Source organism: Aspergillus costaricaensis (assembly GCF_003184835.1).
Source record: "Aspergillus costaricaensis CBS 115574 unplaced genomic scaffold BO79scaffold_17, whole genome shotgun sequence".
NCBI lineage: Eukaryota > Fungi > Ascomycota > Eurotiomycetes > Eurotiales > Aspergillaceae > Aspergillus > Aspergillus costaricensis.
The window spans coordinates 228,271-250,533 of record NW_020291817.1 but is presented as its reverse complement, the minus strand read 5'-3'; the positions used below and the strand labels follow the sequence as shown (position 1 = coordinate 250,533).

The 22,263-nt window shown below is 49.4% G+C and overlaps 5 protein-coding genes across 5 annotated transcripts; 2 read left to right on the top strand and 3 right to left on the bottom strand.

Moving 5' to 3' along the window:
• Window positions 1-1,086: 1,086 nt before the first annotated feature.
• amdX (putative C2H2 transcription factor (AmdX)) lies at window positions 1,087-4,675 on the bottom strand (the record flags this gene model as incomplete). Its single annotated transcript, XM_025678554.1, has 2 exons — window positions 1,087-4,538; window positions 4,597-4,675. 2 exons carry the CDS (start codon window positions 4,673-4,675, stop codon window positions 1,087-1,089), a joined length of 3,531 nt encoding a protein of 1,176 aa, XP_025539102.1.
• A 4,352-nt stretch (window positions 4,676-9,027) lies between these two features.
• Window positions 9,028-10,028, bottom strand: BO79DRAFT_266308 (uncharacterized protein; the record flags this gene model as incomplete). Its single annotated transcript, XM_025686963.1, has 4 exons — window positions 9,028-9,480; window positions 9,767-9,787; window positions 9,859-9,936; window positions 9,984-10,028. The coding sequence occupies 4 exons, from the start codon at window positions 10,026-10,028 to the stop codon at window positions 9,028-9,030; spliced, it is 597 nt and encodes a 198-aa protein (XP_025539101.1).
• Window positions 10,029-15,797: 5,769 nt separating this feature from the next.
• On the bottom strand, window positions 15,798-16,600 carry BO79DRAFT_237911 (rhamnogalacturonan acetylesterase; the record flags this gene model as incomplete). The annotated part of the gene is made up of 1 exon (XM_025684753.1): window positions 15,798-16,600. Exon 1 carries the CDS (start codon window positions 16,575-16,577, stop codon window positions 15,798-15,800), a length of 780 nt encoding a protein of 259 aa, XP_025539100.1. The 5' UTR covers window positions 16,578-16,600.
• Window positions 16,601-17,732: 1,132 nt separating this feature from the next.
• On the top strand, window positions 17,733-19,440 carry BO79DRAFT_228822 (putative proline permease; the record flags this gene model as incomplete). The annotated part of the gene is made up of 2 exons (XM_025683997.1): window positions 17,733-18,088; window positions 18,135-19,440. 2 exons carry the CDS (start codon window positions 17,733-17,735, stop codon window positions 19,438-19,440), a joined length of 1,662 nt encoding a protein of 553 aa, XP_025539099.1.
• A 589-nt stretch (window positions 19,441-20,029) lies between these two features.
• On the top strand, window positions 20,030-20,902 carry BO79DRAFT_266298 (class I SAM-dependent methyltransferase; the record flags this gene model as incomplete). Its single annotated transcript, XM_025686962.1, has 1 exon — window positions 20,030-20,902. Exon 1 carries the CDS (start codon window positions 20,072-20,074, stop codon window positions 20,900-20,902), a length of 831 nt encoding a protein of 276 aa, XP_025539098.1. The 5' UTR covers window positions 20,030-20,071.
• Between the last annotated feature and the right edge of the window lie 1,361 nt (window positions 20,903-22,263).

The following is a 22,263-nucleotide window of genomic DNA, read 5'->3' as shown; positions in this document are numbered from 1 at the left end:
GGCGTTGGTGGAAGGCAAAGGGTACTGCAGTGACTAGGTAATCCGTAGGCCTTATCAATCCTTAAAGGGATTTGGCTGTTTGAATGTTCGAGCAAAAGCATTGAATCAATGCGATTCGATGAAGGGTTTTATAGTAGACGCCACTTCTCGATTACTAACTAGTATATGGGATGCCAGTTGCTTCTGGAGACGGCGGAAGGGCTGCGATTATGAAACGATGATACTTGTTGCTAGTGAGTAGTGTTCATTACGATGTGTATAATATATATTAAACCCGGAACAGCGATAGAAGCAACATGCCAGTCTCATTCGATCTCAATTTCACATGGTCTGAATATGTACACGCTTTATATATAATATATGCACAAATGATAAATCAAAGACTCCAACTCCAACATATGGCACTTATCGTCTCAATATTGGATCGTCATGCTTGCAAGTCATCAGAAATGGTTTGGGGTATCGTGAAGATCCATGTCCCAGTCGTTAGGTTCACAAGCAACTAAACCTCCCTGGTCGTTGTCAAGGTCCCGCCTTTCCCAGATATGACAAATCAAAACAAAAATACACAGAACATTTCTTGGTAGTGGCACAGAAAACCGGCATCAGAAGAAAGAGGCACTCAATAATAAAACATAATCGCACTTGCGTGATCCGTGAAGGGGTTGTAGGGGGAGAAAGGGCACCGTCAAACAGTATGTCAGCTTGTTTCGAACACGTGCTTTGTTGGTATCGACCAGCCAGGAAAGGACATAAAGGGTAAAGGCGCATTCTAGCGAGGATTACCAGAAGGGTTATTTCCTAGGTCATCCGCCCTTGATCGCACTCGAGAGATTGTTGAGAGGATCCTACTTGCTTCAATAATCACCCTCCATCATTCTGATGCACAATGGTGCGGAACAGTCAGGAGTCTGAATCAATGAAACGCGTGTGGCGTAGGCCTGAGATGCAGGGACGATCTGAGGTAGCCAATAGTGCCGATCCATGGTAGCACGGCCAGTCTGGGAGGGTTACCAAGCAATATTTGTTAGGAGAGAGTGTATGATCAGCATCACAAAGCCATCAAGTCATCCTCCTTTAAAAAAGCTAGTTGGCTCCCAAGGTCGAGTTCTGAGCACGCTCTTTGAGCCGCATAGCTTGGGCTTCTAGTGATCGAGCCATAAGCTTTGTCACTGGCCACACAGCGGCCCGGTCAAGGAGACTTGCCGTGGCAAGCAGTATCTTGCTGCCATAACCCCCCTCAACAACACTAGGCAGGCGTTGTAGGACGCTCAGGGCTGACATGGTTACCCCGCTTTGAACTTCTCTCTGCATCTTATTTTCAACGCTGGAAAGAATCTCTTTGATCTTCCCCAACAGTTTGCAGTCCTCTTCCTCGAGTAAGAGAAGGCTGGTGGCTTGCATGAGGTCGACGTCATCCTGGCCAAGAACACCTAGGTAGGGGCCGACGCGTTCTTGAACAGTAGTGATCCATTCTGCCAGCACTTGAGCGCAGTCGAAAGTGCACATGGCACACTGAATCGGCAGCTCCCGGCAAGTGAATTCAGCAAAGGTGTTTCCTAGTTGATCGGACATTGAGATTGAGTCAGCTGCATAGAAGGCAGCCTTGCGCAGATGCCTTTCCCGCTTGGTTTGGCCAGGTCGGTATACGCCCATGAGAGTCTGCAGAGGACGATCCTGGGTGGGAGTACCGGATATAGCAAGATCACCTACACCCAGATCTGCCACTGAATCGCGCCGATGATCAATTTGGTGGGAACCCTCAGTGATCGATGGGTCCAGCACATCAGATGGTATATCGTCCATGGGTTGATCTACACCTGTTCCACGCGCAAGCTCATCTGACATCGCATTCCAATCACGCTGCCAGAATGCTTCTTTGCACCTTCCTAGATTGACGAATAGCCTGACGTACGCGAGATCTAACAGCGGGATACTGTCAGCAGAGAGGGGCCCTGCACCGAAAGGATTGGGACGTTCCAAGCTATGCACAGGATTGCTGGCCCAAGCCGATTGCCAGGCGCGCAGTGCAGGCTCGATGTGTGCTTGCATGGCCTCGTTTTCTCGTGACGTCCACTGCCGGCCTATGTGCCGCTGACGAGTCTCCCAGATGTAATTGTGAAGAGCATATATCAAAACCAAGCAGCCGAAGGTACTAGGTTTGAGCTCGCTACCGGGAGATTCTCTAGAAGCATCGTTGCCAGATCCTTTGGCCTGTGTTGTAGACGATTGCTGCTCTCGTTGACTGGCGGTAAGTAGCGTAGTCAAAGCAGCGGAGAAGGACAGCCCTTTCTTTGGTATTGACTGTCCACCAAGCTTCTTCCACGCTTGTGGGGACTCTGCGGCCCAGAGATCCTCTTCGCAGGGCAGGTCGAGGCGGATTTCGGAATTGGTCAGAGCGGGTGCATGATTATAAGCCGACACAAGAAAGCATGAAAGCGCAAATATTGCGTAGAGGGTTCGTTTCCGCTCTTCTACGATCTTCCACTCCAACCAGTCCCTTCTCTCTTTTGGTTGCCCCGCTTGGCCCCAACTGTCAGCGTCAGTACCAACGCGGCTGGCAAGTCCGGCAGTGAGGTAATCTTGAGAGAGGTCTTTTGCATCTAGGTGGCGATTCAATTCAGCCGCCCGGGCAAGGCTGACTAACGCGGCACAATGCGTACTCGCAATATCAGCAGATGTCTTGTCGCCGCAGGTGTGTCCATAGATGACGTTGAGGAGCATCGCTTGAACCAACCAAAGGGGCGTATTGTGCACCGAGCTGTCACGAGCGTTACTGTGGCGCCCGACCGGGGTCGACATGTCCGCTTTACGTCGCTCCTCTAAGTAGAGTTGAATCATTTTCTTGGCAGCTTCGAACAAGTCCTTGGAGGCCGCAGTGTCAAATTCGTAGAGGGCTCCAATTGCCGCCATGGAGAGGATCAGGGAGCCACCACCTCCAGTGATGCCGGTAGAGCTGAGATTGAGATGGCCGCTGGGAGTCCGCAGATTGTTGGTGTACTCGGGCGCCTGAAAGTCAAGTGTCGGGATATGAAGGAACGGCATATGTGGATGGAAATACGTGATGTATGCTGAGATGTAGCGTTGCATGTCCGAGGTGCTAGGTAATTGACCGGAGCCGGTGAAAGTGGAGGAACGGGAGAAAAGATCGCGGCAGGGAATCATGCCGCTGGCGGGCTGGGAATACTTGCGGTGATTGAGACTGGTAGGGCGCGCCATGCTTGCTAATAGAGCCTGTCGGGTGGAGTCTGTAAAGGTATCCGTGGAGCTTGGGGAATGGTGAGTTCGTAGGGCACTATTCGCGAAAGGGAGGTTGAAAGGATTAGGAGATTCTCCGTTTGTTGCCATAGAGGATGAAAACATACTCTGCGAATGTCCACCCATTAAGGGCTGGCCAACGGAAGTCATGGATGGAGGAGTTGCATAGGTTTCCGCAAAAGGATTCTGGGCCATCAATGACTTGGGCGAAACCGTTTCCGGTGGAATGCCTATATCGTTGAAGCTAGATGAGGTGTACTCGAGGGGAAACTGGCCGGCGGCTGCCGCCGAATGTGGGGGAAACGGGTTGTGCCAGCTGTTGGAAGAGATGGAATAGCGATGTGAGCCATCCATCATGGCTTCACTGATGCCACTCTGACTGCCCGTGCTCATTGCGGAAGGGGACGACTCATCGATGGCAGAATCGGCGCTTTTACCCATAGGCATAGCAGGGTCAAAGGTGTTCATCCAATCGAAGCTGAAATCATCTTCCATCATCCCATCCGCCGGAGGCATATGATGCGCACCATGGGCATATGGGGATGATGGCGAGTCGTTTCCGTAGGTCTGGGGTGAACCTCCAAAGTGCAGCTGCGCTGGGTTGATGGTACTGCCATGGCCCATGAACATATCTGGGACATTGATGTCAAAGCTACCGTAAACAGGGGCAGTGCGAAGACCACCAGAAAGATCCATGGGCAAACCAGATGTTTCTAGCTTGGTCAAGCCATTCATGGAAGGATGGTGACCTGAAGAGTAACCTCGAAAATCCAGGTTCGAACCCACTGACGCGGAGCCAATACTTGCATGATAAGTATGACCCGAGTGGCCAGCTGGCGCTGGTGGAGGATTCGAGGTGTTCACCATTCCCAAGGAAGCCCCATCGATATGGCTGATGGTATTTGCTCTGGGACGCATGTTACTGGAGTTACTAGCGATTGAGTTCTTGCGAACCCGGTTCGCTCCAGTGGATGCGCCTCCCGTGCTCTCTCGTCGACCATTTCTGGGACGTGATGATGGCGTTGTAGTCATGTGTAGTTTCTGCTGATGTCTGAGAAGGAGATCCCGACGAGCGAAACAACGCGCGCATTCGGGGCATTCAAAGGGCTTTTCTTTGGTATGCGAGCGCTCATGACGTTTGAGGTGTTCCAACCGAGCGAAAGACCGGCCACAGGTCGTACATCCATGAGGGCGGGGCTTGTCAGTCTTGGGAGGAGGCACATTATTTTTGGCGTCAGATTGGCCGTTGGACTCCTTCTTCGAGTCCTCTTTGGGGGCAGCTGGTCTTGTTAGGATTCACGGATAGATAAGCATACTCCTCGAAGAACATAAGCTCACCAGGCACATCGACCGGGACCTCGCTGATACTAGCAAGGTCCTCCACCTTGGGGCTCGTGGCCGGGTCCTGGCCGACCATTGTATCTAGTAACATCCTAAGAATGTTCTTCTGTTTTGTGGGAACCAGTTACGAAAGCACTGGTTGCGGGGGCGGGGTCTGGAATAGCGCGAGGTGGGGGTTTGTTTTTAAGGTAGATGAAGACGACAAGCACTGCCAAGAGAGGAAGGACAGTAGACGTGACGCAAGGAAGAGCTACTGGTGAAGATTGCGAAAGATATGCGACATTGACAGCATTCTGATTCAATGAGATCAGAGTTAGCTTGGTTCGTTGTCCGGACAAAAGATGCAGCGAATAGAATGCAGCAATGCCACGGGAAGCTCACCAAGTCAGGACAGAAGTCGGGGAGAAGAGCAAACAAGAAGGCCGTTATTCGGGGGGGTAGTAGTAGTTTCAAGGTAGGTTGAAGAAATAGAAATTGTGGGCGGCGATAACTTGATAAAGTGTAGACGATTAACAGGATCACCGTTACAAAGGAATTAGACCAAGTGGGTGTGGGTGGCGAAGTGGCTCCGTTCCTGGGGGGAGAGGCAATCGATCTCGGGATTAGCAACTGTAATCAGCAGGGGTTGAGTTTCCAGGCTCCAGGGGGAACCCACGGGTGGCTACTCACCAAGCTCTGCGCACGGAAAGACTCGTGCGGATGGACTTAATCACCCACGAATGCCAGAGACCATTGAACCTGGATTCCTTAGACGAGGATTGTGGTAGAGGATAGGATGGAGGTCAGTTGCGCGGGCATGCGCCGCGATGGGTGGTGTGAGTCGGTGGATAAGCCGGAGATAGCCGACTGGAGTTATGGGCGGGTGTGCTGAGCTACTAGTAAGTAGTAGCTGTGCTTTAATCAATTGCAGATAAGCAGACAAGAGGGCGGTATGTGGCCCGAAAAATAGCTCAGAAGAAGGAGAAGAAAGGCACACTTTGGGGTTGGGGATATGGGGAGAGGAGGGGGGGGGGGTAATATGAAAGTAAAAAGAAAAGAATAGTGGTAGTTGTAGTAGTGGTTAGATAGATGTAATTAAGAGGGATGGAAGGTGAGCAGGAAGGATGACTGATGAATGGGGGATGGGGGGATGAGCGTGGATTGGATGGGTGTAAGGCTGTACTCTCCGAGGGGTGGTCAGTACGAGCAGGAACCGCAGCAGTTAGTGGCTTCTGCCGCAGCAAGGAAACGCCCTAGTAAGTAGTCTGGCTGTTGCACGGGGAGCACCAGAACTGAACAACTCGCAGGATCGTTCGCAGTGGTTTTTTTTTTTCTTTTTCTTTTCTTTCTGTTCTTTCTTTCTTTCTTTTAACTCACTCACTTAACTGGTACATGCTCCGAGCAGCTGGTCGGGTTATCTAGTGGCAGGTCGATGGTATGTCGTAAGCAGGCGCGGTCCATTCACCTGCTAAACCAACTAGTTAGCTAGGTAGTCATTTCCAATTGCCAGATATGTCATTTCGTTTCGATTTATTACTCCATATTATTTCTCTGAAGTATTGGGATCGCTCCCTCCGGTTACGAACAGACCAGCCTAGCCTCCCAACTAACTGATGGCCGGACTACAACCTACCACCTTAGCTACCCAGGCCGAAAGTGACCTTTTTCTTTTCCCCCTTCCTTTTTCAATTTTCTTTTTTCTATTCTGTAACCTACATTTTGCCAGCTTGAGCAGTGAGAGGCCCGTCTAATTAACTAAACTTACCCCGGCGAATGTTGCGGGACAAACCCACGAAACAGCATCCAGCTTTAGTCACGGCCGTCCAGCCAATAATGGTTCGTGACGGGAAACGGAGTGGGCCGGGTGGCTCTGGTCCGGCGTGCTTTGGGAGGGAAAGCATGGGCCATGACAGGGCCAGAGCCAGAAAGCGGGCCCCACAACCCAGTCACGGGGGAGTGGATCCTGTCCCAGCCCACAATACGGTCACATCCCGGCCGCACGTATTGTCATTTTGTATCTCCTGGGTATTCGCTCGTCACGCAGGTCTCTCTCTCTCCGATCACTTACCTCCTGGGCAGGTAGTATCTACTAAGTTACTTCCCTTGCTAGTGGGATGATTGCTAGTAAGCTAACTAATTAACTAACTAGCCAGCTAGAGAGACAGACAGAGGAAGAGAGCTATCTACGTAGACCGCGACCTGGCCATCTGAGCCCGTCCGATGGCCGGTGGAATGATCCTAATTACGACACACACCGTCGTCTAGAATGTCAACGATGGCCCTTCGGCAGGGGACACGGCCGAGAGTACAAGGCATTAACAAGGAGGCAGAAGAAGTATTAGACCGGAGGATAGACTACCTTAGTCGTGCATGACCAGCTTCGTCAAGATCATCAATTTCCTCTCATTGTCTTGAGGGCAACTTCCAATGAGACATGGAATACGAAGCACTAGCAACGAAGACTATATCGTTATTTTTATCCCGGTTAACATTCTATGAAGACACACTAGTAGGATGAGTGGTCTGGTACCTAGGCCTGCATAAGTTGTGTTCTGCTTCAGAGTAGTATTAGTGTTGTCGGTTGTTTTGAGACAGTGCCCTTCGTGTTTGTCGGCGGTACTCTTGCTCGCTCTGTTTAATACTGTAACAACTAAGTGGTATAGGAGCTCAAATGCTCACTGTGGCTTGGTGGAAGGGTTTCGAATCCATCCAAGCTGGAGCTGTTGTATTTGTCGCTGGAGATCTCTAGAAAGGGCGCCGGTGTTTACAGGATGAGCACAGAGCAACACTTGAAGACTAGGGCCAGTTTGCTGCAGTATTAGTTGATCAGGGTTTTTCAAATCATGGGCATAGTCAATTAGCTTGTGCTGCTTCCTAGAATATTGCACCCATTCGGGATACAACATAAAGTCTGTGTGGTGAATTAGGTTCAGTCTGGTCTGTCACGAAAGAGGTAAAGCAGGCGGTGCCATTCGGAGACAATACAAACACAGCCTCGCCTTTCTAGAACCTCGCATGCTCTTCTAGATCCTGAAGCATCCAAGAAATCCCGACGACGCAAGCAGCTAATGACTCCACAAAAGGTTGCTCGCCAAGAGACGACTCGAGATAGAAGATTATGATTATCTCGCGTTACTTACAGCGTTTCTTTTTGCAACCGGCCACGGTCACTTATCATCGGCAAATGTATTGCAGATTAGATTACCGGTGAGTTGGTGTGTCACTACTAAAAGTCAAGGGCGCTTCAGGCTACCGGACTAGTATGCAGACTAACTGGATCAGGCAGGCTCACAGGCTGCAGGCCGATTGTGGCCGGTCCTGCTTTTTTTGGTGTGCGACCTGGGGTAATTATTGATACGGCGCGCAGGTAAGATATGGTAAGACCGTAAGAGAAGCCATACCGGTTCGGTCTCCAAGCCGTTATTTGGCCCGTCTTAGCCTCTTGGGTCATTTCTCTCGGCAGGAGCCAGAGTTCAGGGTGGAATTCAACCCCAGACCTCGTGACTGCCCGGATCGGCCACTATTTGCCTCCGGCTTTAGCAGGAGCCACGATGGAAGCGAGATCCCAGCCAGAAGCATCCGTCATCCGTATGGGGTAGGAACAAAGAGGGAAAAGAAACCACGTCGACGGGCCGGCTGGTTGGGGTGTTGGAGGGAAACCATTAAACCTTCGACGGCTACGCCCGAGTCGGTGGGCTGCCTAGCCCTGCTTAACTGCTTACATATGTGGTGGCGGCTGGCGCCGCTTCAAAAACCCCCCAATCAGGGTAATGGAGGGAAACAATGGAACTGATCGTAATTAATCGGCAGCTGGCGCCAATTTGGTAGGGAGGAAGACGTTGGGGGGTGGAGAGAGACACAGGAAAAGGAAGGACCGGTTGCGAGCTTGGAGCACTGGACCATCTTCTAGTCTAAGTCAGTCAGTCAGTCAGTCAGTCAGTCAGTCAGTCTATCTCCTGCACTAGTTTCACGACCGGACCGCAGCATGGAAAACCGAGCCTGCGCCATTTTGTGGGGAGGACGAATGAGAAGGTTCAAGGTTCGTGTGGGGGATTTCCCTGGATCCAGCGGGTATTTTGCCAATCGTATCCGTTCGATCCATTGCTGCGGGTGGGACCCCTGAGGTCATTCCACCGGCTGGAAAGTGAGCTGCCTGGAGGGAAAGAAAGACGAATGACTGCTTGATGAGCTGCAAAGTATGGTACCAAGCTGATACCTCATCGTGTTAACAAACTGTTGGGAAGTCAAAGTCGCTAAGACCGTACCAATCTCGACGAACGAGAATGGCCCTGTTACTCCCCCAGCCATCTTTCCTCCAAGATGGAACACAGATGCGCCTAGGCATCCAACTACCTAGGTTCATCCTTCCTCGCTTCCATCGGGCGGTGTCCAATTTTGGTCCCAGCTACTAAGGTTGATTGACGACTTCTTTTTTTGTTCGGTTTCACCTCATCTTCCGCGACGTCCCCATCGGGCAGTTGATCGTTGCCTAGTGGAGTACCTTTCCCTGTCAAGCGGACGACGATGAAGACTTGGCAAAGGCCGTGGGCGAAATAATCCGGAGCTCATCGGTTGCACTAGTAGCTTCCGACATTCCACCGCCCGTTGATTGGATCTGAGTGCCGGCCATAGCTGATCATCTTGGTCAGTTTCCCCAAAGACTGGCGTCCCCTGAAGCACTGGGGTCGGTTCCCTAGGAACAGCGCGTTCGCCCTCGATTTCCGGGAACGGACAACCAACCAACACGAGTAATCCCTCCAAAGTATCGTGTCCACGTTGGTCGCATTGGCCAATCTCGTCTCCAATTCCAAAGAGGTCACTGGCGCACGCGAGTTTGACTTTCATGCTAAATTGTCTGAGCATGGGTATCGTCGCCATTCCGAGGCAGGCCCAAACACAACACTAATTAGAGTGTCCACGCATTATGCACAAGCGACTGTCCAGTCTTATCCAGGATGTGCATGGGGGCAGTGCGGATGGTTGCGGACCTGCTGACTGTCAACTTTAACGGGCGGTTGTTGGTCGCACGACCGCTGTGCCGTCGCAATGAGAACTGATTTAGAACAGAACTCCCAGTATCAAGTAAAAATTGAGCAGATACGGTTCCTGTGTCTTCAACCGATATATTCCAGTCATGGATTATAGAAGCGCGATCTACAGAATGAAAGCTATACTCCGAGCGGCATACAAAAGCTCGTCCTGCTGGAGCCTGTGATATCTCTGTAAAGTGCCAGCGACTTACAACAACAAGCGCACAAAAGAAATATCCCATGTACTTACCGGGTTGCTAACATGATTTGAAGTTCCTATGGAACCAAGATTCCTTGCAGCGTTAAGGGATGGTGTTGCATTGGTAACCTATAGTGCTGCACGAGTATCCCATTTATCCAGGATTAGCCGCCCACCTTTGCTGCCGACGTGAGTGCTACAATGACCGATTGGTTGAACATGTCTGGCAACATCCCACGTTATGACGTCTATGGGCTTTTCGACAGAAAGTTGAACAATGATTGCTGGCAGTGAAGGTGTTTGAGGACAGCTTCCATGCATGGATCTAGCACGGGGTCCATGGTCCCTCTACGATACGTCGACGGTGGGATATGCTAGATTTTATCCGCGCATTGTAATTGAAGACTGTAGGAGAATCTCAAAATTCTAGGATCATGGCTTGAGGATGGGACGTTGTCGACCGGTGTTGCACAACCATCTCGAAACGAGCAGTATGACTCGTGCGAAGCATAATTCATCGCACCCATGGATAGCGGACACGTAGGAGTGAGCTGAGCTCGCCAGCGGTTATTACACCCTTCCGAGGTCAGTTCCTTCAGTTCCTTTCATCGCACGGTCCCTCTGTCTGGCTGACCACAGACCCTCGACACCTGAGGCCACCGACAGCTCAAGCGCCATTTAGTGCGGTGTCAGGTGGTGCACCGGTGGTATTATTGGTATTGATCGAGCAGGTACGCAATACCCTGGATCTACACACACGCATCGTCACCACCAGGACCAGCTACTACTGCGAAAGCCCGAGAAAGAAATGGGTAGTCGGCAGGACGCTAGCATCCCCTTATATACAGGTACCAATTGCGGAGATGCCAATCATCACGTTGGTGTTGCCGCAACCTTCGATCCGCCGTCAAGGTTACCGAGGAACGATACGTTAGTACACCTGTCAGAAACCGAGTAATCCGAACCTAACCAGTCTGGGGTCCCGTTGCGGAAGATCTCCTACCAGTGCCTCCTTAGCGCTCTACTGGAGACGGCTGGTCCGAGGGCGTTGTGGGTTAGGGGCGGGTGCGATCGTGTTACTATACGACTTGATGCATCTGAGATTCACCAGCCCCCATGAATTCCCAGAGGAAAAAACAGGAAACGAGACCTCACTGCTTTCCCGCGAGATGCGACGAACGCTGTGCTATACAGACGTCAACTAGCGATGCGGATACCTAGAGCCGCCCGACTCGAGCGTGTACATATGCGAAGCTGCCGACGATCTGAGACGCATCCAGAGGACGTGTTGCACAGATGATAGGCGCATGAAGCATCAACCTAGTAATCTGAGCAAGCTTGGCAACAGGATACAGACAGGGATCTAGCAACGGGTGTCACGGACCACTATGATCCGATATGGTGCACTGCAGCGTCATCAGCCCTCCTGTACTCCGTACGGACAGCTATCCATCCATACGAAGCATAGAACAATCGCATTGTCGATCCTGCGCGACGTGAGTAACAGGCAGCCTGAGAAGAAAAATCTCCGACGGCGTGCATGGCGATCGTGGAATACAGGCGCCTTGGTGGTCTTTGCTCGAGCGGATATGCAAGATGGCATCATGGGCGCGAGATAACTTCTGCACGGGCCGTGGGACTCGTCACAAAAGTAATAATACTTACAGGATAAGGCTGTAAGCACCGAGTCGAGGTACCCAGCTTGTCCTCATCGGGATCTCACGCGTGCTGTCTTCGCGGGTACTCCAGGGATGCTCACCACCGTTTTGCGCAGGCTGTGCGATGAGGGATATTCAAGTAGCCCCGGTCGACTTTGGGATACAATGTGCCCTTGATCTAGGTGCTGAATAGCTGTTACATGCGCTGGTCGACCACAGGGGGGCACGGAACGCCTCTAGGGCTGATTTGCTATCAGATGGCCGGATATAACTCCCTAATTACGGGCGACTGAAGTAGTAGCACGCCATTCCTTAGTAGCTCCGACAATCCCCCAATGGCCGAGTAAATTAAGGACCGGGATGATGATAGGCCCGCTGTCACTGCAGTTGTCCTTCTTATCCCACCCCACCAGTAGCGTCCCCACTCTTCAACATTGACCAGTAATTGCAGTCCGTCATGATGTGGTGTTGCACTGGCCGGTGGACATCCCTCCACACTGCAATTGGCACGGGAGGCCCTCCCCTCCACATTGTTTTGGCGTGTTGGAATAGTAGCCAATTGTCTTCGAGTCGGTCTCCCACACCATCGCCTTAATCATCTAGACCCAGACAAACTAGTTAGTAAATAAGTAGCAACGTGCGACGGTGACGAGATTAATAATATACCTGTGAAGTGTGATTTGATCATTGAAGATAAGTGACCAACAATTCGGTGGTTGGAGTAGTAGTAATAATACCTCGCTGACTTGCACTCCAATGACCCCATCCGGTCTAGTAAGATGTGATTGTTAACCACAGTATACTAATACCTATCTGGACTAACTAATCCACCTTTCTATGTATGCAATATGTCCGCGCTCTCCCATCTGTGGAGAAAGCTCCTTGGCCTGATTGTTGCATGATATGTAACCTTGCCAGTTGCCAGTTGCCACTGCACATCCTCAAACAACAGCATTGAACAGCAACTATAATAGTAAATATGGTGGGAAGCGCGCAACACACACAATAATACCCACTACTACTACTAACTAACAACCAATAATCATCACCTCCTCACACCCACTACTACTTTACTAAACAGGGATTCCCCCAGTTAGCTCATAACACACAAGCCCATTGAAAAGCTGACTCGACCGTTCCTGGTGCTACGCGGTCTCAACCTAGGCAACATAAGACCTACAGTAGCGTTATGCAGCCAGCAAAAGTAATTGAAATTAGCGCGCTATTATTCATTCCCTCTTTTATTATTATTATTTTTTTTTTCTCTCGATAATTGCTTTGCCAGGCTACCAGCCAGCCTAGCTAAACCTGTTTTGTAGTACACCTTCTCCTAGTAATTTTCTAAACTACTAATGCAAGTCGCTTCGTATCTAGATACATGATGGTATTACCCGCAGTTACTCCGAGGAGATTTCTCTTAACTTGTAAGTTTCACTACACTTACTTTAAGTACCTACTAGTATATGTAATATTCATCTTCTATTTTACTCCAACCAGCTTGTGGAGTGGTGGAGCGGAACTGCGGCTGAGCCTTGACGATCCTGCACGCTACGGGAACGGGATTATGCTGGTTTTCTTGCTGTCTTGCTTGCTGGTGTGTGTTAGTTGTTCGGATGAGGGATATTTTGGGCCCCAGAACGGTTGGTGTCGGATCACACTTTCTTTACTCTACTTTACATCTCCATACTATTATTATTCTACGAGGGTTTTCGGACGGGTGTGGGATGTAATGAAATGATTTTCAATTCATTAGAAATATCCAATTACTCACTCAATCACTCAATCACTCAATCATTCATTTATCTTACTTATTCCCATTGTACGACAAAATAGCTAAACTCCTAGACAGATAGATAAGTCTACCTCGATAGCTCCCCACCACACCACACCTACTTACATCTTAGTTCTTTCTTACTTCCGAGGTAAATAGATAGAAAGACAGATAGTAGATACTTATCCATCCGTCTTTCCGTTCGCATGCGCACACACACCTAAATTAGCGCCATAGCGCTGGGCCCCCTTCTAAAAGTCTTCCCGTGCCACGGGCCGCCGTGCAGAACGCGTTGCAGGAATGGAGAGGAAATTAATAGATAGTACATACGTACGGAGTAGATAGATAGGTAAGGAAGGTATCCACGTCCGCGCACACGCGCCCGGCCGGCCGCCCGTCATTTTTAACCAGCCCACCACACCTACTTACCTTCTTACTGCAGTTTAGCTAGTAGCTACTAGGTTAGGAGAGAAGACCGGTTGGATGCACGGGCCTTTGGGTGGTCCCTGCATGGGGAATGGGAAAGTTACTATGTTATGTTATTTACTGGGTTATACGGTATTGGGTGGGTGATTGGATAATGGATGATGGGTGTTGTTGGTGTTGGGTGTGTGGTAGGTAGGGATGAAGGAAGAGTATGTTAACTATGTCTATGTTAGTAGAAGTGAATATAGGGCACTGAATGAATGAATGAATGAATGACTGCCTGGTGAACCTGGCTGAGACGTTAACACTGTATTTACTTAGGTTTGTATGGTAATAATGTGTACCGGCTGTATGCAATCAGAAGCAACGGAGATAAGCCGATCCTTTAGTAGTTCTGCGTGGTTATTCGATGTCACGGCCGAGTAACACTTTGCTACTACTCACTAACTTAGTAGCTAACTCACTAATTTACTAGTAAGTTGGTTAGTGAGTACTACTACTCGGGTCTGGCTGGACTGGACTGGACTGGACTGCTGCTATTGCTATTATTGTCTCAATTCTCGTGCACTGCACCCGACTCTAGACTGCACTTCCACTGTCACCTTCTTGATTCGGGATTCGCCTCCCTCCCTGCGTCTGTGATGGCCTATTTTCCCTTGCCTCGTTGCTGTTATTTTTGGGAGATGTAACGAGGGATGTCATGGTTGTCGGATGAAGATTGCCGATCAGGAAGTAACGTAGTTAGTTGGTGTGTATGTGTGTGTGTGCCAGCTGAGTCTGTTGTGGTGTGTGGTGGTGGTGTGTTGAGAGATTTCTCAGAATTCCAACACTTACTCCCTATGTACTACTCAGGTAGCATATACTTCCTACTACTTTCTATGTCTACCAGACAGTCTTGCATCTACTTCCGCTGCAGAGAACTGTCTGCTGACACCCACTCACCGAACCTTGCAGAAGCCCATGCAATAATTCACATAACATTGCATACATAGAAGGGCTGTATTTCGCCGTGCTATAGATCTGGGCTGACGCGCTGCGCAGGTATGTCATCTGGCAGCAGAAGCTTGTTTGTCATTGTTTGTGGATTTTGCTGCGTAATTGGATATTGTAGGTAGGGTGCAGAGGTCCTTGCTTCTTCTTGTAGTCTGTTTCTGCTTTGCTGGGAGGATAACATTGGGTATTTTGTGGTCGATTGAGACAGAAAAGTCTGTTCGGAGAGGATATATCTCTATTCAAATATTCGCTTTTTTACTTCGGACATATTCAATGAGCTCAGAGACCTTGGTGGAGGATCCATAAATATCACATGCTTCGGTTCGGTGGTTATTAGATAGACAAAAATATAGATCAGGGATACTCGTGTCATTTTCTAATCTGTGAGGTATTACGCTTTGGCATCAAATATCTTTGCATAATACAGTGCATGAAACTACCTTAGCATTGCACGTAGAGGATCTTATGTGCAACGTCTCCAACACCAAATGCAGACAATGATACGACTGCCTCAGACCCAAAGATTCATATTGTAGTGGTGGAATATTCACTGAGTACATAAACAGTGCAGACACTGCTGTTGTCAGTAGATGCTATGATAGATGATCAAATACTCAAGGTTATATAGCTACCTCAAGGGCCCCTGCAATGTCTGACGACCATGATATACTCATATTTTATAAGACTTCCAAAGTCCTACGCCTTTACCTTTGAGCTGTGATCAAGAATGTTACACTGGATGGTGCTATCCTGCTAAGCTGAGTCAGTGGAGCAGATTATCGGAGGTTATTCGGGTCATAGAATAGATTCCTTTGGCATTGGATGACACATATGGATGCACAAACGTTTGGCTGGGATACAGAATTGCTGTTTGAAGGGGAGGGCAGAGGGGATTGATGCAGTGTATCTACAGAGCGGTTTAGATCAACAGAGCAGCATGGTCGAAAAGTCCTAGAACGATGGCTCTTAAACCAAATTTGCATATTATTAACACAGATATGTTGTGCTGAGAACTCCCAAACTTCGGATGTGAAATATGTCATTTCTTGCTTGATGGATAACATCCACTAGCCATTGCACATAGATCAAAAAAACAGTACAATGGCAACATATGTTTATTCAAATCTCATCGAAACCAGCGATCAAGGCCAGTAGTACTTCCCCTTCTCCAACGCAGTCAGAAGCTTCGCATTCACCTTAACATAGCCATCATTCTTCAGCTCTGCAAAATCTTGATCAATCAACGAAGCCACCATTCCCCCAAACACTATGCTCCCCTCGTCGTTCAAATGCGTATAATCATCCGACGCCAAGTTGTACGTATACGCATCGGCCGGCCCAATACTATTCAAGTAATCGGTACTCGCCTTATTAAGATCGATATAAGACGTGTCCGTATTCTTCGCAGCATCGATAGTCGCCGCTCGCTGGTCCGCCAAATTCTCAATTATGAGAGGCGTCCCAGTAGAATTATCATAGTTGCGACGAGACAAGGGCGTCACCAGGATAGGTGTGCCTCCTGCATTCTTGACATCTTTTGCGAATTGCTCCAGATTACTGGTGTATTCAGCTATAGAGATGTTCGCGGAGGCCTTCTGGTCGTTGTGGCCAAATTGGATGGTCACAAAAGCTCGGTAGTCGGACTTGTATTCTTCCACTTTGGAGAGGACAGTGGCCCAGTCACCTCCGGATCGGAAACTGACTGTTGTGGCCCCGTTGTGGCCGTAGTTTATACCTTTGGCTCCGTTGTGAAGTGTCGTGTTGATAAAGCCATTGCCCCAGCCGCCTCCACCGCTGGATTGGACGGCGGTGGTGCTATCGCCGGCTAGAAGGAAGAATGGTGGTACATCATTCCTTGACGAGAGGGGGGATGGGAGGGCGAAAGCGGAGGTCAAAAACATGGAAAGGAAAGAGAGCTTCATCGTGACTGCTGGGGATTCTTGTCTGTGAACCGGTGAAGGTCATGATGTGCACGATACCACCAGCTGCTTTATATCGCATAATTCCCGGTATTCGAGCAAATGGAATGAAACGATTCCACCAACTGGAAAAATGGTAAAGCCAAGTCCTGCGTATAGGGCCGATGCAAATATGCAGATCTCACCACGTTGCGTTGGTCGTGGTCGACGGTACATCCAGGGTTTTGTCATTGGACAAAGAGAGCCAATGTAAGAATGAGTAGAGCAAGCCAAGTGTTTGCATCATTGGATCAATATGCAAGTCGGTATTCTTTGCACCGCGACTCCGAAGCCACAGGGATGGCGCTGAAATGAAATCCCGACGAAAAGAGGGGAAGCCACAGGCGCCTCCCAAGCCCGAGCGAGGGTAATCCGGGGTAAATGGCGGGGAAGGTCTGAATAATTGTGAGCAAGTGAATATAGACCAGGTTGAAGGATAGGTAGTGGTACTCACATTCGCTGGTTTCATTTCCTGGTATTATTCAAGCTGACCATATGCACCTGACAACCAGCAGACAAAGCAGTTTTAAATATGAGTTTCGTCTGTCAGGATGATGAATCACTAAAAGCGAGATTCCAGCAGGAGGATCCTCTGGCATATTCCACCTTAAATGATGCTAGATCTTCCCTACTGGAACCGAATCAGCTATTCATGGCTTAAATTTGTACACAGTTCGAGACCGTCGCGTCTGCTTCTTTAGAACAGGTCAAGTGTCGTTGCCATCAAAGTTTTTATCTATCAGAGTAAAAGGTACGTCTGCGCAAATGATCATAACTCAGATACAGATAAAGACGGAAACAATGGCGCGTGAGCTTATCACTTGGCAAGATTGGCATCGCCATCTCCTCCCTCTTTCGGCAACGTGATAACTCTGATAACATCGGCTGTCTTTCTGATTGATCGTCCGATGATCCAGCCTCTTATCGCGATCCGTGTCCTGGTCCTCCACGAATGGCATCACCCAGTATGCTTCCCCAGACTTCTTCGCTGCAACTTTGCATTATCTCCATCTGCAAGTAAAGCTACACTTATCAATTCCTGCCGTCAATGCAGACGGACGATAGAGTTTATAATGGATGGCCTCGCCGTCCATATCCACATTTCTGCCAAAGTCAGCCATGGGAAAGTCAACCTCGGTAGCTAGCATATCCAGAGAGTCTGGAGACGATAGTCTCTCTCATGCAGAAAATGGGACCGTCATTGAATATCACGAAACCAAGCGTGGGCTTTCCTCGCGCCATGTGCAGTTGATGGCTATTGGAGGATCGATTGGAACGGGCCTATTTGTCGGCATCGGTTCTTACCTCCGTGATGCAGGGCCTCTGTCCCTGTTCTTAGGGTATCTCTTTTATGGCATACTATTCATCTGGCCCACGAACCTTTGCGTGGGTGAAATGTGCGCCTACTTGCCGATCAGAGGCTCAATCTTTGAGTTGGCAGCGCGGTACATCGACCCAGCTTTTGGATTCGCCATGTACGGAGCCCCAACCCATTTTTGAGACTTGTACTGACTCCTGTAGGGGCTGGGTATACTTCTACGGCGGACTCATGCTTCTCTGCACCGAATACTCGGCTGTAGCGACAGTAATGCAATACTGGAACACGAGCGTCAACCCAGCTGTCTGGGTAGCTATGGCCATGGTTGTATGCTTCCTCCTGAATATCGTCGCCGTCAAGTACTATGGCGAGACCGAATTCATCATGGCCTCCACCAAGATCCTCCTCCTCATCGGCCTCGTCCTCTTGACCTTCATCACCATGCTAGGCGGCAATCCCCACCACGACATCTACGGCTTCCGCAACTGGACCCACGGCGTCATGTACGAGTACTACACCACTGGCAGCACCGGTCGCTTCCTGGGCTGGTTCTCCGTTGTCGTCTACGCCGCTTTCTCCGTCGCCGGACCCGACCTCCCGGCCCTAGCAGCTGGCGAGATCGAGAACCCGCGCTTCACAATCCCCCGCGTCGTCAAAATGACATTCTACCGCATCGTCGGCTTCTACGTTATTGGTGTCCTCGCCGTGAGCATCATCTGCTCCCCCAATGACCCCCGCCTCATCAGCGCCATCGAATCATCAGCTGCCGGATCCGCCGCCTCCCCATGGGTGATTGGCATCCAAAACCTCGGCATCCACGGCCTGCCGGGTTTCATCAACTTCCTGATCCTCCTAGCCGGCTGGTCCTGCGGTAACGCCTACCTCTACAGCTCCAGCCGCACCCTCTACTCCCTCGCACGCGATCACCAAGCCCCTGCCTTTCTCCTGAAATGCACCTCTGCCGGAGTCCCCATCAACTGCGTCCTCGTCGTCTCCATCCTCTCCTGTATCACCTTCCTCGTCGCTGATACCTCTGCGGTGACGGTCTTCTACTGGTTCGTCGATCTCACCACCACCGCCTTCATCCTCACCTACACCGGCATGGTCTGCGTCTTCCTAGCCTGGTACCGTGCCCTCAAGGCACAGGGCATCGATCGCAAGACGTTCCTTCCCTGGGCATCGCCGTGCCAGCCGTATGCGGCTATTGTGGCATTGATTATCGGATGCTCGGTGACGCTGTTCAATGGGTTCACGGTATTCGTCCCGTTCAGTGTGGAGGGGTTCGTTACTTCGTACTTTGGCGTGGCGTTTTGGGCGGTCATGTTTGTGTTTTGGAAGGTCTATCAGGGTACTAAGTTGGTGAATCCGGCAAAGGCTGATATATTCTCTGGGAAGGCTGAGGTGGATGCTGAGTGTCGTGTTTGGGAGGATGGGGGGTTCTTGGAGAGAAGGAGGGCGGAGTTGGCTAAAATGCATTGGGCGAGGAGGTGGTGGGAGAAGATGTGGTAGGTTAGGTAGATAGATAGATGACAGTATCTGAGAGATGTTTATCTGGGGATATTGGCCGTAACTCTCGAATCAATAATGAGATAGGACTGGTTACTGGGGAATTGAGGCACTGGTTGACGTCGGCTGATTGTTCTTCCACCATATCCTAGAGACCACTGCAAAGTGTGACACGAAGACGTTGATAAGCTCGGTGACGAAAATGATTATTATAAAACATCTATTGTATTTTAGGTTTTATCACATTGAACACCAAATCTGAGGTATAAACATTTGGAGAAAAGAGGTGAAGACTCGGGCTTACAAAGGTTGTCCGGAGTATTATGGTCCGAGGATGATGTAGCATCAAGGCGACTGGACCTCATTTTACCAATCACAACCATGAGAGGCTACCTAAAGCAAAGTTCAAATACTAGATAAGCCATCAAAATTGATGATCAAAGACACTTGCCATAACGCATTTACGTCAACGTGTAACCTTACAAGCGCGGCCACCGGGTATAAGCGAGAGTACTATATCTTTATATATAATCTCAACCGCAGCATCATGATAGAAGATCTGACTCTCAATTTTATCTTCCTCCGAAAAAGACAATTCTACTAGTTATTTACCTCTTAGTATTTAATACTCAACATGCCCTCCCAAACATCCATCATCCAATCCATCTACGATGAACGCAGCACCAACTACGACACCTCCCACCACGGCGCCCTAGCAGAAGCATACATCCGCACCGCCGCGCCCCGCGAAGGCGAATCTGTTCTTGACCTGGCCTGCGGCACAGGTCTTGTTTCCTTTCTCGCCGAACAAGCAGTTGGAAAATCCGGCCTCGTTGTTGGAATCGACATCAGTCCTGGTATGCTGGATGTGGCGCGTCACAAAGCCCAGCAGACCGGTTCGGACGTCATTTTTCTCCAACATGATATCTCTGATTTAACAGGTATTGGATTGGAAAGTCTTCTTCCACGTGGAGAGGAGGGCTTCGATTTGATTACTTGTGCTGCGGCGTTGGTGTTGCTGCCTGATCCCGGGAAGGCGATTAGGGGTTGGATGCGGTGGTTGAAGCCTGGTGGGAGGATCGTGACGGATGTGGCGGCGAGGGATGTTCATGTTCCTAGTAGAATTTTCAAGAATATTAGTGGTGAATTGGGGGTGCAGCTGGTGTGGGATGAGAGTTGGGTACAGGGGGAATGGTCTTTGAGGGAGCTTCTTGAGGGTGCTGGGTTGGGGGTCAAGATGGTTTTCTTGACTGAGTCGCTTCAGGATCGTGTTTATAATGTTTCTGATGCGGCGGATGTCTTTGAGAAGGCTGTTGCCAGTCCCATGTTTCGGAATTTTGGTGATTCGAGGGTCAGGAGTGAGGCAAAGAGGTTGTTTGTCGAGAGGTTTGTTGTAGAAGCGGGTGCGAAGGGGGTGTTGGTTGATGAGGCGAAGATGTATATGGCTGTCGCGTATAGGCCGTAGAGGCTTCTATTGTTATTTGTTAATATTGGGATGTTTGAATTGAATGAACGTAGTGATAAGGTGTAATGAGTCCACACATTGGAGACCGTATCTGGCAGTGTGGTAGCACTTATTTGCGGCAAGGGCTCTGAAACATTTTGGGCAGGAGAAAGTGACAGACTTATTGTGACACCAGGACCATCTCTACCCATGTCAGGGAGCTGACACACTTATCACTGAGTTTGAAGGGCTTAGCTGAGTGTCTTTCAGGCCTCGAATACTGAGCAAGTATAAGTCCAACACGGTAACCTTTTTTTGTAGATAACGGGCCTCCTACCTCTGTGTACCCATGCAAAGAAACCGTAGATAGATCGTCTCATACGCAATCTAAAAAGAAAATAATTGAAATGGATTTGTGAAGGTGTTCCCCTTGACCTACTCGGATTGAATCACACCTACAGTGCGAACAGGACGACACCCGTACACATACCATGTGTCGATATTACTTTCCACCAAGACTACTAATAATATATATGGGTGAACCTGTGTAAAACACCGCATTTAAACATTACGAGCGAAGCTCAATGACAAAACACATGTATCAACAGCTTCGTACTACTCTTCATTGATAAATCTAGAAAAAAAAACAGAATTTCTAGGCACGATACACCGCAGGATGCAATGGTGTTATTTTCCCGACCTACCGTAGCCGACAGTTCAAAGATAGCGGGCATTGGGAGGTACTTAATGTTTACAGGTGCATAGTTTGTGAATGTTGATGTTTGGCCGTCTAAGGGCATAGCACATGATCTCGTTGTCTTCTTCGTGTCTCCTTATCTGTATTGTATGTACGTTTGCTGGATCAGCAACGAAATTCACATTTCGAACTGGTCTGACACTACTTTATCTACTTCATGAACATCTTGGTCGAAATACCACCATTGCAATTACTGGAAGATGCCATTCATATCGCTATCACAGGCTCGTGGCCGACCGACTGGTTTCGAATGGTATGACCATCGTCAATTCTTTCACCTTCTCCTAAGTTCTCGAAGGGTACATCTCCGGCTCAGCTGAACCCGTCAGATATGATGCTTGGATTCCAACTCCACTCTTCGCATTCTTCGATTTTCCTCATGCTGTCGCTCGAAGGTCACATCATGAATCCTTTGAGAATGAGCTGGTTAAGTACAGGCTAACAAAACTGACATCTCAACATCAGGCACGCTTTGACCTCTGAACACTGAATCATGTTTCGGACTCACTGAGTCAAGCATTCTCCACGGCAACAATCAGTTCGAAAGATGCAATGCCTTCTGACGAAAATAAATGTTTGCTGCTTGACACACAGCTCAGATACGACTCAGTCAAAATTCTCAACA